The sequence below is a fragment of the Amphibalanus amphitrite genome, unplaced genomic scaffold, assembly GCF_019059575.1.
Source record: "Amphibalanus amphitrite isolate SeventyFive unplaced genomic scaffold, NRLGWU_Aamphi_draft 000527F_arrow, whole genome shotgun sequence".
In the NCBI taxonomy this organism is placed as follows: domain Eukaryota; kingdom Metazoa; phylum Arthropoda; class Thecostraca; order Balanomorpha; family Balanidae; genus Amphibalanus; species Amphibalanus amphitrite.
This window is the reverse complement of record NW_024882021.1, coordinates 304,143-321,908: the sequence shown is the minus strand read 5'-3', so window position 1 is coordinate 321,908 and position 17,766 is coordinate 304,143. Positions and strand designations below refer to the sequence as shown.

Below are 17,766 nucleotides of genomic sequence, written 5' to 3'. Positions count from 1 at the left end.
TTTATCCGCGCACACTGCACAGGGTAACTCGTAACTCGGCCAAATTCACCCTGGTGGGGGAGATAGGAAAGACGTCCCATTATGAGGCTGACCGCACTCACAGCCAACTTCGCCATGGTGGGGGTGGGGAATGGGAGGGGACAAGGACTCCGCCACGGTTTTTGGTTGGGGGGGGGGGGGCGGTCTGTCCTTCACGCATAGCTCTCTCAATTGGCCCCTAGGCCACAAAAAGGCGAACGGTGTATGAATTATGAAAGGTTGTCTCCCCCAGCGCTGACGAATATTTGCTATAGCTCCACGATAGCTCCATTGAGTCCACGGAATCCCTAGAGGAGCGGCAAAATCGAGAGAAGGCCGGCCTAAAAGCGCAACGTTGAAGTGTAAGCGTCGCACGGACGACCCCAAATAGCGTACTTCTATCCACCACTGTTCGCCTTTCCTTGCGTTGACTGCCAGTTTGACTTAGTGATGGTTATATTATTGACATCGACATACTCCCGTTGCAGTGCACAAATCTCTCAGCAGTGACAGCGGCAAGCGCCGCCCGCGACTGTCGCAACCCACAGAAGCGCGATCAACACCGCTCACCCACACCCCATCCAATTCCAATTCCATTCCACACACCTAAATAGCCCACACCAATAGCGGCAGCGGCCTGCCCGATGGCGGACCCGCGGCTCCCCGAGGGGACACGCCACGCCGTCCCCGAGGGCCGAGGGGACAGTCCCGGCCTTCTGGGTCCCCACGGGGGTAGTACCGCCCCCCTGGGTTCCCACGGGGGTAGTACCGGCCCCCTGGGTCGCCACGGGGGTAGTACCGGCCCCCTGGGTCCCCGAGGGGGCAGTACCCAGTCCCCCTGGGTCCCCGAGGGGGCAGTAACCAGTCCCCCGGGTCCCCGAGCGGACGGCCCCGCGGGCCCAGGGACATTGATCACCGGCTCGATCACGGTCTCCGCCGCCCGCGGCACTGCCCGAGCCGTTCGGGAGCAGCCAGCAGTCGGGCGGCCCGGCTCAGCTGACCACGAGCCCACTAGGGACGGTCCCTGACGGCTCGGCGGGCAGCGGGGACTGGCGCCGCGGGCGGGCGGGCGCGCCGACCGGTCGCCGCCGGGGGCCGGCTGTGACCTAGTGGGAGCGGAGACTGCCGCCGCCGGGGCCGGCTGTGACCCACTGGGACCTAGCTGGTCGGCAGTCAGGTGCGCAGCTCGCGTCGCAGGCGCGCCTGTCCGAACAGGAAGCGGACGACGCGGTCGGCGATGTAGGAGAGCACGATATCGGCCATCAGCACCTGCACCAGCACCGTCCGGAACTGCCGGAACGGGGGGGGGGGGGTCAGTCAGTGGGACAGGGTCAGTTAGTGGCCAATGGGACGGGAGAGGGGGCGTGTGAGACAGTGCAATGGGGTCAATCAGTGCCAGTGGGACAGGGCCCTGAACTGCGAATACCCAGGGGGACAGGGTCAGTCTGTGGCACGGCAGACACGATCATCAAGTGTTACAGACAGGCCGCGCCCTTCCCGTTCTCTCCCCCGTGACGGCGCGTTAGTCAGAGCTGCGTCCCCAGTGTGACGGCGCGTTGGTCAGAGCTGCGTCCCCAGTGCACAGTGGGGATTTTTCCGATCTAGCACGTATTTATTCGTAGAGGGCAAACCAAAATTAGAATTGTAGCCAGATTGTGCACAGATGGTGGCTGGTGTGTCCTGGTGAGAATTTTACCTGTAAATGTGCATAATCAACAGAGTATAGGGGGTTCATCTGGACCCCCCGCTCAGCCGTTTGGCCCCTGATCAAGCTAGAGCTTCGCGGAAAAGTCAAGCGTGCTGCCTATGACGAAATGAGGCCGAATATATCCAATTTCAAAGTCCAAGGTCATAAGCTGACTTTCCAAGTCAGTTTAATGACCCAACTAAAGTTGGGAAATCGAGACCTCTTGAAACTTCGCAAAGTTAGGGTGTTACGGGGTATTTTGGGGTGCTGATCACGAATTTCATGTTAGTTTTGATCACAGACGATGTCTTTATGCATTTAGGCCAGGTCGGGTCAGGTCAGGTTAGATCAACTAGTAGGCGTCCTGCCGGCCATACATAGAAGTGTCACCTACTACTGATAGCTTCGTAACATGGAACGAAGGCACCAGAACTACTTCGTAAATATTCAAATGGCTGCTAAAATCGAAATCAGCACCAAAAACTACCCTAGAAACAAGTGAAACTTGAAAAAAAGAAACAAGGTCATCAAAAGGTCAATGACCTTGACTTGACCTTCACGTGACCTTGACACCCACCATTATGCATGGCACCAACATCATTTCTCATATTTGAACGTTTAAAACCACAAAAAGACTGGAAACCGCGGATAATGTGAGCTGGCATACGCCGAATCGCGATTCCGGCCAAACATGGTCTCGAGAAATATGCCACAGGTCAAAGGTCAGTTGGGTCAGAGTCATGAAATTTTAAGGTTAGATGTAAAATTGATGATCTCGAGGGCACCGAAAGTTTCGGCGCGATTGGCCGCTTTTTGCGCGAGTAATTTGCGGAAAACCATGGGGTTTTATCCGACCCTTTCCCCCTCCCCCTCCCCACAAGTGCGATGGTTCATAAGGTTACGGTATGTATAATTTACGCTTGTCATCCTATTCCTAATGAATGTGTCTCAGAAAATATGCATCATGTAAATCACGAAGTAAAATTATTCGCCTATGTCCGGAACATACCTATATCGTGCTGTTTGCCCTAGCGCTCCTCAAGTGGGGTGTTAAGATACTCTAATGTGAATATTCCGTGTTCAGGCAAGTTTCGGCAGCCAAACTAGGCGTTGTCTTGTGCAGGAGAAAGTGGCGAATTCGATAGGATATATTTCGGAGTGGAAAAGTGTGGAGAACATTGTTGATTTCCTACATTTATTTAGAATACCATTCCTTCAATATGGTGTCTGTAAGGGTTTTTTGTAAAGGGCATTTTTGTGACCTTAGTAAGGTTGTGGCATACTTTCTGTTTGCCATTCCATTCCTAATAAAGGTGCCTTTCAGACGATATGCAACTTTAAGACCTCGCAAGATTAAAACCAACAGGACAGGACAATGAAATTGAGCTATACTTTCGGGCCTTGCTGAGCCCATTGAGTAATCACGCATGAGTGTGAACTTTGGGCGCATTTTTCCTAGTTTTGCTGTGGACATACAGATAAAACAATGCCATATATGAAAAATTCAGACATTTCTTAGCCCCACTGACACAAAAAATAAGCAAAAATCCAAAAAGATTTTTTGAATTAATAGGCGCTAGATCGGAAAAATCCCCACTGTGCAGTGTGTCGGCGCGTTGGTCAGAGCTGCGTCCCCAGTGTGACGGCGCGTTAGTCAGAGCTGCGTCCCCAGTGTGACGGCGCGTTAGTCACAGCTGCGTCCCCAGTGTGACGGCGCGTTAGTCGGAGCGTCTCCGGTGTGCCGGCGCGCTACTCATGTTTTCCCTGCGCCGGCGCGCTACTCACGTCGTCCGGGAACATGACGACCGAGAACTGCTCGTTGAGGTCGGGCATCACGCAGCTGGCCATGGCGAACACGACGGCCAGCGAGCCGACAATGCTGTACAGCAGCGGCCGGTTCTCCCACAGACTCTCCATGAACGGGTGGCCCTGCGGCGGGGCAGCGCAGACACAGATACACGGCGTCAGCACCTCAGCCGGCCGGGGGGGGGGGGGGGCGAGACACAGCGAGTCATACGCACACAGACACACGGCGTCAGCACCTCGGCCGGCCGCAGAGGGGGGGGGGGGAGACAGTACGCCAGCCACACGCAGACACACGGCGTCAGCACCTCAGCCGGCCCCGGAGGGGGGGGGGGAGAGACAGCCCGTCAGCCACACACAGACACAGACACACGGCGTCAGCACCTCAGCAGTCCGTCAGCCACACACAGACACAGTACGGCGTCAGCACCTCAGCCGGCCGCCGAGGGGCCCAGACACAGCGAGTCATACGCACAGCTACACGCGGTAAGCAACGGAAAGATATCGCAGTTCACGTGTGCGTCAGGAGTGAACTGCATAATTTTTCTCTCCAGAAAAGTTCCTTGAACGCATTTAAGAATGTTTATTTTTTCTGTTCATCGATAACTTCACAGCAATAGCAAAATTTTACATATTTATTTTAGAAAGTCGACTAACCACTTGATTCTTTAGATAATTGACTGCATGGCTGACGAACTGGCCGGCTGTTGAATGACCAGTCCCACTGTCTGACTGACTGGCTGACTGACTCATTGACTGACGTCCTGGCCAACACTGACTGACTGACTGACTGACTGACTGACTGACTGACTGACTGACTGACTGACTGACTGACTGACTGAGATTCCGTCCGCCTTCCCACTCACCCGGTAGTTGATGGCAAACGTGGCCACCTGCAGCGTGATCGAGATGATGTACACGGTCGAGTTGAGAATGTTGGGCTCAAACTCCTTCTCCAGGTCCGGAAAGCCGCTCTCCCTGGCGACAGAGCCCGAAAAACGCGTCACTTACAGTTCCAGACGCCGTCAACAGGCTGGCAGCACAGTCTCACCCCGCACGGTTCAGACAGACACAGGACGCAGTACGGCACGCCGCCCCCGGGCGCAGTGGCCGCCAGCCCGGGTGACCGGCGGTCTCCACACCACACTACAGCCGCTCCCGGCGGCCGACTCACCTGACAGGCATGCGCGCCTTGGCCTCGGAGACGAGGAACACCAGGCAGCCGAAGTGGACGCCGAACTGCAGCAGCACCGTCAGGATCGTGTACACGTTGAAAATGTTGGGCAGCGGCCGCTGAGAGGAGAGCACCTTCAGCGGCTGCCGGAGAGAACAGGTGCCGAGCGTTATAATGGTTGGACGGATAAATACGTTAGCCAATGCCGGACATTTTCCTACAGTAATTTGCGAACGTTAACTATCAAACTGACGAAAGGTTGACTTGAAACAAAAACTCACACATAACTAACACCGGGAAATGAACAGGGAACTGCCGGCTCACCGTGGACCGTCAGGTGGCAGCTGTCGGCTCACCTTGGAGCGGGAGATGAAGAGGAAGCTGCCGGCCAGCAGGATGCCCTGCAGCGTGGCCTGGCCGTCAGAAAACTTGACGCCGTCCAGGTAGAGCACCGACTGCGAGAAGGCCAGGATGAGCGCGTTCAGCGCCAGGATCTTGAACATCTGCAGCGTGGTGACCAGCGTGCAGCGGCCCTGCTTGATGATGTGGCACACTGGAACGGACGGCGGGACCGTGAGCACGCGGACACACACCACACAACCCACCAGCACAGAGGCATCAGCGTGCAGCGGCCCTGCTCGATGATGTGGCACACTGGAACGGACGGCAGGGCCGTGAGCGGAACCGACACGCACCACAAGGTGATACACTAACACAGGTCCGCCCAAACACAGTCGAGACACCCACCAAGTGATAATACACCAACACCGGTCCGTCCACATGACAGCAGACACGCACTGGGTGGGGGTCACGCACCAGGCCAAGAATCCCACGCAGAGTGGTCCTGTCCCCGCCCACCGAGCCGGCCAGCTGCAGACAGACAGATCGGGATCTGTGCGACTCACCGCTGTTGATGGAGGAGAGCTTGGAGGTGAAGGGCGCCGCGATGGAGGCGTCGCCGAGCTTCACCACCTGGGCACCCTCCTCCTCCTCCAACTCCTTCAGCATCGTCTGCAGCTGCTGCAGCCGCTCCTAAAGAACACGGACGGACAGTGACTGTCAGTGGCAGCACGACCGCTACCGAGGGACGCAGGGACAGGCCCGTGGAGGGCCACCAGTGTAGAGAGCTGACCAGGGTTAGCTGCCAGTGTTGAATATAAAGGATACATGATGCAATAAACCGTAAACACCAAGAAGAGTTGAATCGTACTCATTGCTAAAAATTCGGAGTCAAAAAGGTTCCCGCTGGTCCGAGCTGATCAACCTCTAGCCCCCATCTCAAGTGTTCCCGCTGGCCTGTCTGCCGGCGCTGATCAGCCGGCAGCAGTTGTAGCCCCCACCTGGCGGGCGTTGGTGGGCCGGTCGGGCCGCGCGCGCTCGTTTCGGCGGCCCAGTTTTCCGCGCGCCACCATCTGATCGAGCCGGTCGCGCGGCGAGCTGGCGTCCTCGCGCGCCGCCGCCGGCTCCCGGCGCCGCTTACTCGGCAGCCGCTCCGGCGCGTTGGCCAGGATGGCCACACCTGCAGCGGAGCGGGCGCGCGGTCAGTCTCAGGGGCCGGCGCGGCGGGTCCACAGTGAGTGCGCGCCGGTACAGGGCGACCGGCACACTCAGTATACAACATCCAGAGCTTATTCCATGCATGGAGGCTCTCTTCAGCCCCGATGGGTAGATCTCCGCCACCAGGGGACACAGTCCTATCCCTCTGCACACCACCCGTCCCCAGGGGGACAACCCCTACCTTAAACGACAGAACCCGTCCTTAGAACCTTAAGCCTGAAAGAGACTCTTTCCGCAGTCAGGAAATCGCATGCGAGAGCCTATTCAAATACATGGAACTTGCGCCGCGCCCGGGGTCGGGTCGCAGCGCCGGCGCCCCCGACCTCCCCCGTGTCTCGCCCCGTGCCGCCACTCCTAGCCTCTGAGAGCGTGTGTGTGTGAGCGGTGAAGCTGGCCCTGCGAGTGCCTACTCTCCCATTGCCGATTTACGTTCATTGGTTTTATCACGTGACGAAAGGCAGTAATAGCCGCAAGTATATTGCGGATGTCCTTAATACAGTATGAGATGAGATGAGATGAGAAACTTGGAAGCGCGCTCGCATCAATCGCACGCACCTCCCGCAAGCGATTGATGCGAGAAGAATTACAATGTATTTGAATAGGCTCTCGCATGCGATTTCCTGAACGCGGAAAGAGTCTGCTTCAGCCTTTAGAGGTGTTCCAAGTCTGCAGAGGGTAAGGCCTCCTACCCCGCAGGCGCGGCCCTAGTGCCGGCAGCTGGTCTCGCGCACGTACCGACATGCGCGTGTTTGAGCGCGCCCACGTCATTGGTGCCGTCGCCGCACATCAGCGTGACGAAGCCGAGCTGTTTGAGCGTGGTGATGACCAGCTCCTTCTGTTTGGGCGCCACGCGCGCAAACACGCGCACGTGCGGCAGCACGGTCTGCAGCAGGCGCTCGGAGCGCTGCTGCAGCAAGGTGACGCCCTCGCCGGTGACGCACAGGTCGTGCTGGGCCAGCAGCTCGGCCCACGAGGTCGGCTCCAGCGGCCGCCACACCGTCTCGTCGATGCTGCGCCAGCCCCAGTCGTCGCCGCCGCGCCTGCTGAGGATCAGCATGGTGCGTCCGCCCGACGAGAAGCGCAGCTCCTTGGCCACGTGGCACGCCGTCAGCGGGTTGTCGCCCGTGATCATCGCCACCTGTCCGGCACGAGCGCGCGTTTCAGACGGGGGATCGCTGTGGCAAGAACACAATTGCACAGCTATGGACGACTCGAAAGAAACACACTTTTAATGAAATGAGCTGACGCCAGGCTGGGCGATGGACAGTCCTATTGCAGACTCGAGGAGACAAGGAGGCCCCAGTGGCCGTCTGGGTGAGTTATCTCACCTGGTGCGAGGCAGCCAGGATCTCGCGGATCACGGCGCGCGAGTCGGCCTTCAGCGGACAGGAGATGATGACGAACCCGGCGAACTCGAGCTCGGCCTCGATGGTGTCCCGGGTCAGCTCCTTGACCTGCTGGTGGCTGAGACGGCCCAGATCCCGGCGACCCAGCGCCAGCACGCGCGCGCCCCGCCGCGACATCTTCAGGTAGGTGGCGTCGTAGTCGTCCGGGGCGTCCACAAACTGACGGTGGGGACACGGGGAGGTGGACGTCAGGTCGGGGCACACAGAGGACCCGGGCTGTGCAGCGGGACGGCGACACCGGCGGGTAACACGCCGCGGGCATCGAACGCTGCGAGCGACAGTGGCGGGCGGTGACCGAGCCCGTCTGCCCCGGGGGCCCGTCCGACTGTCACAGGGGCCTGTCCGACTGTCCCCGGACCCATCCCGGGGTCCCAGCTGCCCTCACCATCGGTTTGAGGGTCTCCGGCGCGCCCTTGACCGTGGCCAGGTAATGGGTCTCGGACGTGCCCGGCTCCGTGAACCCGGCCAGTACGGACATCCTCTTCAGCGCCGACGAAAAGTGGTACCGGTGGAAGATCTTCAGGCCCGGCATCTTACCCTTCTTGGGGATCACGGCGTCTCCTGTTGACGGCAGCGGGACGGTGTCGGCACAGCGCCGGCAGACACTGATTCCTGCTACAGCTGACCTCACAAAATTCAATCAAACCTATTAATGTCATATTAATGAGTTGGTTTTACACCTGACCCCTGATCACTGAGCAATGCCCGCCGCCCGTCACCCAGCCCGTCTACTGCCCAGCGCCCGGCCGGCGGCGGTGCGCACCCTTGGTCAGACTCCAGTCGACAGCCGTCAGCGTGGCCTTCTCCAGAGGGTCGCCGACCAGGCCGTCGTCGAGCTGCGCCAGCGAGTGGCACGAGGCCAGCACCTGGACCGTCTCCGGCGGCGCCTCGGCGATCTCACACATCTCCGGACGCTCCCTGGCGGCACGGAGCACTCAATGGTGAGCGTGCGACACTGACGTCATCCCTGACGGCAGGCAGCACTCAGAGGGGAGTGTGCGGCACTCACCTCCATGGCGGCAGGGAGCACTCACACTAATCAGTAATCACAGATGTCGGCGATACACGCCAGCTATTGGTGTCAGTGAGAGCGGGGCCCCGGCGCGGGACCGGCAGGAGGGCGATGGTCCCGGGTCCGGCCCAGAAGGGAGGACGGGCACACGGGGAGTTGACGCACCAGCCACAGTGTTCATACACGGATAGGCGACGCACCTGAGTCCGGCGACGCCCTCGACGATCAGGTTGTCGCTGGTCAGCGTGCCGGTCTTGTCGAAACAGCAGATCTCCACCTTGCCGGCGAACGGGATCCGGAACGGTTCCGTGCAGTACACGTCTGGCGGTAACGGGCGGGGCGGGTCAGGGCGGGAGGGAATACTGTCAGAGCGGAATCCGGAACGGCTCCGTGCAGTACACGTCTGACGGTAACGGGCGGGGGCGGGTTAGAGCGGGCGGCAGGAGCGGGTAACGGGCGGGAGGGAGGGACGAGTCAGAACGGAGAGGCAAGTGCGGCGCAGTCACAGAGCTGCAGTCTGTCCCAAGAGCGGTGATTTGATACGGTAGGGGGTGGGCGGCGGACTTACAGAGTTTGATGAGCGACACCAGCGAGCTGTTGACGGCCAGCGACAGCTCGATGGGCAGCTCGGGCGGCACCACCGACGTCAGGATCAGCGTGCACTCCAGAAACAGCTTGTACCGGCTGCGGCTCGGGTCCTTGGTGCCTGTCACAGCGGAGGCGGCGTCGAGTGGGTACTGAGCACACCACTTCTCTCCCGAGTGGGGTAAATCCGGCCTACAGACTCTCCACGTCCCTAGCTCCACCCCACTCCTCTCATAAGCGGCTGCACAAAGTATCAATTTCCCGTGCTCACAGTGTGGGCATTATGATCAATCCGAATAGTCCCGAGTAGGAGTTATAAAGCCAATACCGCAGTCTCAGTAGAGGAGTACCGCCCAACTTGGTCATATGTCGATCGATACAGTAGAATGACCGCAGTATTTGTCTAACGCCAGGACGGCGGGGTCGGCCCACTAGGCAGTAATTTACCTTCGATCCAGACGTAGCTGGCGGCGGCGACGGCGAACACCAGCAGGAAGAGGATGAAGCCGAACGTCTCCAGGTTGTTGGCCGTCACCCGCTTCACGCCGTACATGATGGTGCGCAGCAGACGGCCCTGAGACGTCGAGAAGCCCGTGCGCAGCACGTACGCCAGACAGCCGTTGTCCGACGCTGCCGGCGGGAACCCGCGTTAGAGACACAGTATGTACGCCAGACAGCCGTTGTCGGAGGCTGCCGACAGGGCGCCGCGTCAGACACAGCACGACGTATTCCAGACAGCCGTCCGCCCGTCAGAGACACAGCACAGAGACACAGCACGTGCGCCAGACAGCCGTTGTCGGACGATGCCGGCGGGGCGGCGCGTCAGTCACAGCCGGCGCCCACCACAGCCGGCGGACAGTGCTGGATGGGGGAAGGACACCTATCCCGCCTCGCCAGCTGGTCTGGGAAGGATCGGACGGCCAGGGTGACGTGCTGGCGTCGCCGGCTGCCCAGCTCTCCGACACCTACCTAACCAGCCGCCTACCTCTGACGTGGACAGGAGGTAACAGCTAGTGTGGAAGCGTCACCGGCCTCCTGCCTCTCCGCCACCTACCTCTGAGCGTGGACGTGGTCTTTGGCGGCGTGGTGTGCTGCACGACGCGCGTGCCGCCGAACAGCACGTGCAGCCTGGCCTCTGAGTCCATGTCGAGCAGCTGAGCCGGCTCGCCGTCCTCGATTGGCTCCTTCATCTGCGGCACCGACTCGCCTGGCGAAACCGGCCAGAGGGCGGAGCGGTCAGAGAGGCCGGACGGAGCGGCGAGACAGAGCGGTCAGACAGCGGCCATATCAAACAGACAGAGGACAGAGAGGTAAGAGCCGCCGGTCAGAGCGGTCAGACGGAGTGGTCAGATCGACTTCCGCGCCCGGCTGGGTCAAATGATTTTTATGCTCGAAATGGACAAAGGCAGCCAAAAGCTCACAGGGACATCCAGTCACAAACGAATGAGCAGACAAACATACATTCATATCTAAAACATACAGATATGGATAAATGTCCGCGGCCGGTCGCCACTGCCACTGACCGGTCAGCATGCTCTCGTCTACGATGCACGGTCCGCGGAGCAGCAGCAGGTCACAGGGCACCACGTGCTCCGAGCGCGTCACCGACACGATGTCACCGGGAATCAGCTGGTCCGAGGGCAGCGGACGCCAGCGGCGGCCCCGGTACACCTGCACGCAGACGGTCACCGTTATAAGTGCGTACCGTACAATATATGTGTCCAAAGACATATGGGTATTGAAAATGACACGACTTTAATCGTTACCCATACAAGCGTCTAATGATATATCAATATACGACCCGTAGAATCGAACTTGTGACACACCATGCGGTAGGAAGGGCATAGGCGTCGCAGAGCTCGACTTTTTCTTATTAATTTATTCATTTGGCGACTTTACAACGCTATCAATCGACGCCCACGGCAATATCTCTTGCAAACCACAGCAGTAGAAAGAGGTCAGCCTCGACGCAGCTAGCACATGGGTATTGAAACAAACGTTCATGATCGCTACCTACACAAGTGACTGATAGCTGCTGTTGGCGGGGTTGCCTTAAACCGCGCCCTGCTGGGGGTCCTGGATTTCCACGCCCTGCTGGGGGGGGGGGGGGTGTTTGAACACCCCCCCCCTTGTAACTCGGCTCCTGGGCCACGTAGCGATACGCGGAAGGCGGCGTTCGAAAGAGCGCAAAAAATAATGACGAAATCACTTCGGTCAATTTTTTGGTCAGGTCAAAGGTCAGGTCACCAGAGGTCATTGAAGGCAAAATTTCGCCGATTTCCAGGTCGAATGTCGAAAATTTCCAAGAAGCCAACGCATAACTCGGGAACCAATAGAGCTACAGCGCCGCGGAAAAGCGCATTCGATAGCCCTATTAACGCCCTTTCTGAGCAATTCTCTCAGATTTGACCTAACGTCAACGGTTTTGCCTGCAGGGGGCAAAAACTGCAAAAATAACCGATTTTTTCGAAAACAGTTTTTCTGCAATAACTTTTGACCCAAGCCTTGTACGAGCTTACTTTTACCGGCATCGTGTTCCTCTCGTCAAGACGCATCGAATGAACAATAACTTGACCTTGAAAGGTCAACTTGAAAATTTGACCTCAGGTCAAGGTCATGACCTGACCGGAAAGGGTCATGTTGCATATCAGTCGATCCGTATCGTCGAGCTGAACACATCTAAGGAGTTTTCATCGCGCTAGCATGCCTCTATCAAAAGTTATTTGCGAAAAACTGTTAGATACCATTCGTGACCTAAGATGACCTCAGGGCATAAACAAGGGTCACGGACACCATTTTCAAGTTCAGTGTGTCTAAACCACTTGTAATTCGGTGTTTGGGAGTGTTTATAATGTCTTTCATCCAAAAAAGGCGCATTTCAATTTTCTCCCATTGACTTATAATGGGGAGGTCGCAAAATTGACCTGACCTTGGGTCATCGATATCAAAATTCTGAGATATACATTTTGTACATGCTATTGCTCTTAGCAATCGCTGAAAGTTTCAAAGCGATCGGTCACTCGGTGTAGCTATGACAGACATTGAAAGTTTTTATGAGGTGAGGTCACTTCAAGTGACCTGGTGACCTGACCTTGAATGACCTTGGTCTGAAATTTTCACAACATGTGTAGAATTGATGTATGATAAGGTGTACCAAAAACGGCGGAGCTCCGCGCCACCGTTTTTGAGATATTCGCGAAAAACCACAAGGGGGGGTGTTCAAACACCCCCCCCCCCCAGCAGGGCGCGGGTTAATATCCTATGGAACTAGACGTGATCGATAACATGGAGCTTGGGACAAGATTATACCGTTGGAAACACTGTGTTATCGGTGAAAGGTACTTGAGACGAACATTGCTGAGCGTCGGCTCGCAGACCACGCACAGCTGGTAGTGTGTGCCGTGGCGCGACTCAAGCACGCGTCAGACTGCCCTATACTCCCCCTTCCCCCCCCCCCCACCCGGGAACAGTCAGAGGCCGGGCGCGACTCTAGTAGACTGCCCGCCACTCCCCACACCGGGGACAGTCAGAGGCCGGGGCGCGACTCCAGCACGCTCAGACTGCCCGCCACTCCCCACACCGGGAACAGTCAGAGGCCGGGCGCGACTCCAGCACACTCAGACTGCCCGCCACTCCCCACATCGGGAACAGTCAGAGGCCGCTCATGGCCCAGTCCCCGAGTCGCCGCTGTTATTGTCCGACGTACTGTGATTCAGTTAAGGTCTACCAGAAGCTAATTCTATGACATTACTTTTGTGCAGGGAAAGCCAAAACGAGTCGAACGCTTCTTGAATAGCTGTATCTACCCAATCCAATCTATCCATTTATCCATCTATCCAATCCAATCTTGGATCTAGTTAATGAATGCAAAGGTCGCTGGACCACAAAGACAAACGATTTAGAACAAGACGTGTGAGAAGTTTATGATTCTGGGACGAGTTAAAAACCTTAGTTTTTTTAAAAGCAAACCCCAAGTTAAAGTCTAGCCAGCATAACCGTAGGCCGGCCCGACCATCCCAGCCTGAGCCCCAGTATGGTGTACGCTGTATCGGGCTGGTCTGAGCAGCCGAGCCGGCTGTCGGCCGACCCACCTGAATGGTGTACGGCTTGTTGCCCATGTTTCTGATCTCGGACATGTTCCTGAGCTGCTGCTGCACCAGCGTGCACTCGAACATCACCAGCATCATCAAAGTGAATATCGAGTAGTACCTGAAAAACACACACCGGCCCCAGCGTGAAAACCGAGTAACGCCGGGAATACACGGGGATCCAAACGTCAATATCGAGTAGTAGTGAAAAACACGGACCAGGCGGCGGATGTCGGGTAGCACCGGGAAACAGTAATAGGTACTCGACAGCCACAGAAGTGATCGCATAGAACGAGTAGTAGTCGATTTGTGACGCTACCGACAGCAGCATTATCGCTGCTATCGATTATCGTATATCGATTATCGACAGCACTCATGCAGCAGCAACGGACAATGCAGTCGGTCCAATGACACGTGTTGCTTGATGGCGTCGTTTCTACTAAAAATAAACGTCAAAATACCCCCCCCCCCCGGCCCCCCCCCCACACACACACTAAGCACAGTAATGACAGCAGCAAGGATGGGTTTTCATGAATTAACTACTCTATCAAATACTGACCAGTATTCGTCCATACACCAGAGCGCGACGCAAAAGACCTGGAACACGAAGAACGGCGCGGCCGCCCTCTCCTTGAACAGTTCAGCGAACTCGGGCACGTCCAGGTCCAGCCTGTCGGGCACACCCAGCGTCAGTAGTCAGTATACAGCGTCAGTATATCGGGCACACCCAGCGTCAGTATATCGAGCACAAGTTCAGTGTATCGGCACATCCAGTGTCAGTATATCGTCAGTATACAGCGTCAGTATATCGGGCACGTCCAGGTCCAGCCTGTCGGGCACACCCAGCATCAGTATATCGGGCACACCCAGCGTCAGTATATCGGGCACAGTGTCAGTGTATCGGGCACGTCTAGATCCAGCCTGTCGGGCACACCCGGCGTCAGTATATCGGGCACACCCGGCGTCAGTATATCGGGCACACCCAGCGTCAGTATATCGGGCACACCCAGCGTCAGTATATCGGGCACCAACCAGCGTCAGTATATCGGGCACATCGGGGCCCGACGAGTGCACGATGTGTGACCCGCGATGTTATTTAGGCCAAGCGATAAAGAGCTGCCTAAGGCCCAGGAAGACACCGCCGCCGTCTACTTTCGTCGCGGTAAGCTACGGTTTATAACTGTATCGGCGAACTGGGCCCGGACAGAGAATCATCGGTCTGCGGCATCACTGATCACACTGCACACAACAACATCCGTCTAGCGGGAACCCGATCCTGGAGCCAGCTGGTCAACCACTACGACATAATTTGTATGACAAAAATACTTTGAAAGCAGCAGCTAACCTGAATGGTTTACCTAATATTTATCGTTCCCGTTTCGCGTAAGCCGTTATTATAAGGTTAACTGTCGCTGAACTGGACAGTGGCGACCAAAGCAAAGCACCTTATCAATGCGCGGATGACTGGTATCCGATACCAGCACCCTTGTCCGCTACTTCGCTACTGCACTACTCGGGGTCCTGTGTCGTTGCCGAACAGCCGTTAGCGGACTCACATTCCGTCAATTTCGTTTTTTTGCCAAAAGACGGACAGCAGCCCACCTGGGCAGCCACAACCAGCGCACCTGAAGCCAGCGGTAGCATGAGGGCCAGTGCCCCAGTCGGCCATCGCCGATCCGCGCCGCCACCGCAGTGCCGGACCGCCGACCTTATCAGCCGTGCGATGGTTCGATGAGCATCTTAATGAAGTGATGATAAGCCATAGTGGACGGCAAGGTATTTAGGTCCAATCGTGCATAAAAGAATGTGACTCACAGGTTTGTTCCGTACGTGAACTCGGCCTTCTTGAGCTCCTCTTCATCTTCATACCCTCGCCACGAGTTGTAGAAGCCCAAAGAATGGTTGACCGGAAACTCCAGGCCCTGTGGATGGCAGATAGGGCAGCTGATACATGTAAAGAGCCTGACAGGAGCTCCAGGAGTGAGACAGACTTGTGGACGTGGACCAAAACGCAATGCCAATGCAACCAACTTGATGCAGTCTCACTGATTTAACTTCATGAGTGGTGCCAACAGATGTACACCAGTGGTCCAGTCAATTGACAGGGCTGGAAAATGGTTCCCCATCAGCAAGTAGGTAGATAAGAACCTGAACCTTTTCTGGTGGCATTTGTTAGCTTAGTACCATTTCAAGTTATCCAATCTTACCATGTAAGCCTGACTAAAACAATCTTAATTTTCAAGCACCCTGCTTTGGCATCAATGGCTTCTTGGTAATATGTTCTACTAACCCTGAACTGCTTCTTGTCATCATCCCAGAAGTACTTGGCCTTCTGGAACCTGAACCAGATGACCTCTGCTCCACTGCTGTCCTTGCCATGGTGCAGTCGGATCAGCTCTGAGGAGCCATTATTTGGGGTCGGCACAACCTTGATATAAGAGGCCTGTGATGGCCGCTGAACCTGTGAGAACATACTGACTCTTAGGAAAAACTTGCAAATTTTACCTTATAGAGTGGCCACATCAGAAAGCTCATGCTGCACTTTGCATTTCAGAGAAGTAAATCCCATATCAATAGATATGTCAAAGATTAGGTTTCATCAGAAAATGCCTTGGAATTTTGCATCAGAAATTTACTGTTCAGTCTGTCCTGTCTTAACCCTATTAGTGGCAGGGGGGGGGTTGTTTTTATCCACCCCTCAGGTTTTTCGGGAATATCTCCGAAACCGCTGAAGCTACGATGCTGAAATTTTCTGACTTTTCCTAAAACTAAATTGGGCACATTCCCTGAAAATTTCAAGTTCATAACTTTACCAGGGGCGGCTCCAGAGCACTGGGAATTGGGGGTCCTATTCGTGAAGCGAGTCATTTGGGCGAAGATCACGATGCTGCACCAGTTTTACGAACAGTGAATGAAAGGTATCATGTGATAACATATACAAAGTTATTGTGCATCCTCTTTTGACACGTTTTTGCTATAATAGGCGGATCCAGGCGTCCAAAAAGGGGGGTTATTTTTTACCTCCCAACATAGGTGCCCTGACACCGCCTATGCATGACCAATACAATTTTAGTCGTTCTCTCATAAGAAAATTGTAACATAACAAGACCATTGCCACCCTTTTTAGAAACAGTACCAACAAAAACCTTATTTACTATACTTTTTGTGTACCCCCAATCTCAATGATCTGTATCCGCCTATGATTTTTGAAAATGCATATTTTTAGGATCCATGTGAATTCCTGGTTCATTCTCTATCGAACGGCAAAAGTTGCGTTAAGATTGGTTCAGAAACCTGGCCGTGATAAACAGTCTAAAATGTATCTGCAATTTGCCCGTTTTTACCCCCCTCTACCCCCCTATTGACATTTTTTAATTTTATTTTTTTTTAGAAATGTAGATCTCGTTGAGCCAAATCGAATGCCGTTTGAATTTTGAAAATCGGCCGGTTAGATCTTGAGATATCAAGGGGGGGTCGTAAACAGCCCCCCCTGCCACTAATATGGGGTAGCCAGGAGCCTGCCACTAATAGGGTTAAATCATAAATGCAAAAGGCAGCCAATCATCAGGAATCTAAAGCTAAAATCTCAGTCAAAATATTCAGAATGATAAACATAACTGGCTAAGTTGTTCATGGTACAGGCTGAGACATTTACACAACTTCCTTCAATGTAACTGGAAATTTGAAAGAATTAATTGAGCTTACCGCTGATGTAGTTAGAAGAACTCTGACAGACACTGACCACAAGCAAAATAAGCTTGTGAGAATCTGGATAAAGCCTATCACAGCTATGCCAACCAATCCCATCTCAAAATGTTCTTCATAGCCTTGAACAAATAGCCATATGTACAGCCACACCAAATAGAGTGTGATAAATGGCAGCATATAGCCATGAAATATCAATGGACGAACATTGTGATACGACAATGACTGTATGAGATCATCGAGGGCCTTAGTCTTGCAGCCCATTTTGCTATCTTGAACCAGTCTTTTCACAATCCAAGCCAATACATTATGTCTTTCTGCACTCACTAAAAACTCATCAAAACTTCTCTTAGAGTAGCTTGGAAACGGTTTAACTAGAAGATTGATGTCTGTAATGTGCAGCCTTCACGTAAGCTTGAGATCACGTTTCCGCTAGCTTCTGTGGGCTCGATCGACACCCGTGGCGTTACTCAGTTATGCCGTTGTGCTATTATATGTTTTTAACTGCTGTTTTGACTAATTTCAATGAGTGAAAATCGTCCACAGACACGGACTTCTTGGATCTAAAAGTGTCCACGCAGCCGGCATATTCCGCCGGTCATCATGACTCTGTTCATTAGCAGTTCATCAGGAAGACTAATGACTGACGTCATGGGACTTTTGATGACAAGTGACATCATCGGTCATACAATGATCTGCTATCATTGGACAACTTTAGTTTGATGACGTCA

At 55.1% G+C, this 17,766-nt stretch overlaps 1 protein-coding gene across 4 annotated transcripts; it reads right to left on the bottom strand.

Moving 5' to 3' along the window:
- Positions 1-461: 461 nt before the first annotated feature.
- On the bottom strand, positions 462-17,645 carry LOC122393277 (endoplasmic reticulum transmembrane helix translocase-like). Of its 4 annotated transcripts, none has more exons than XM_043389158.1 (22): positions 17,036-17,612; positions 15,621-15,791; positions 15,146-15,252; positions 13,890-14,000; positions 13,334-13,451; positions 10,766-10,913; positions 10,297-10,449; positions 9,690-9,872; positions 9,226-9,363; positions 8,858-8,978; positions 8,409-8,563; positions 8,031-8,206; positions 7,568-7,804; positions 6,975-7,377; positions 6,023-6,201; positions 5,588-5,714; positions 5,039-5,235; positions 4,683-4,825; positions 4,375-4,486; positions 3,491-3,634; positions 1,167-1,308; positions 462-1,124 (listed from the first exon to the last, which is right to left on the bottom strand). In XM_043389158.1, exons 1-21 carry the CDS (start codon positions 17,297-17,299, stop codon positions 1,192-1,194), a joined length of 3,504 nt encoding a protein of 1,167 aa, XP_043245093.1. In that variant the 5' UTR covers positions 17,300-17,612; the 3' UTR covers positions 462-1,124; positions 1,167-1,191. The 4 variants fall into 4 exon arrangements, with proteins under 4 accessions (XP_043245093.1, XP_043245094.1, XP_043245095.1 ...); XM_043389159.1 differs by having other exon boundaries at positions 462-1,133; positions 1,176-1,308; XM_043389160.1 differs by having other exon boundaries at positions 462-1,308; positions 17,036-17,645.
- Between the last annotated feature and the right edge of the window lie 121 nt (positions 17,646-17,766).

Bases quoted from the DNA above. Each gene is read 5' to 3' on its own strand.
- LOC122393277 (XM_043389160.1), bottom strand. From the start codon at position 17,299: ATGGGCTGCAAGACTAAGGCCCTCGATGATCTCATACAGTCATTGTCG. The intron at 15,792-17,035 runs GTAAGCTCAATT...ATGTTCTCACAG, and splicing joins TTCTTCTAACTACATCAGCG to GTTCAGCGGCCATCACAGGC. The intron at 8,207-8,408 runs GTGCGCACCGCC...TGCCGTCAACAG, and splicing joins CGACTGGAGTCTGACCAAGG to GAGACGCCGTGATCCCCAAG.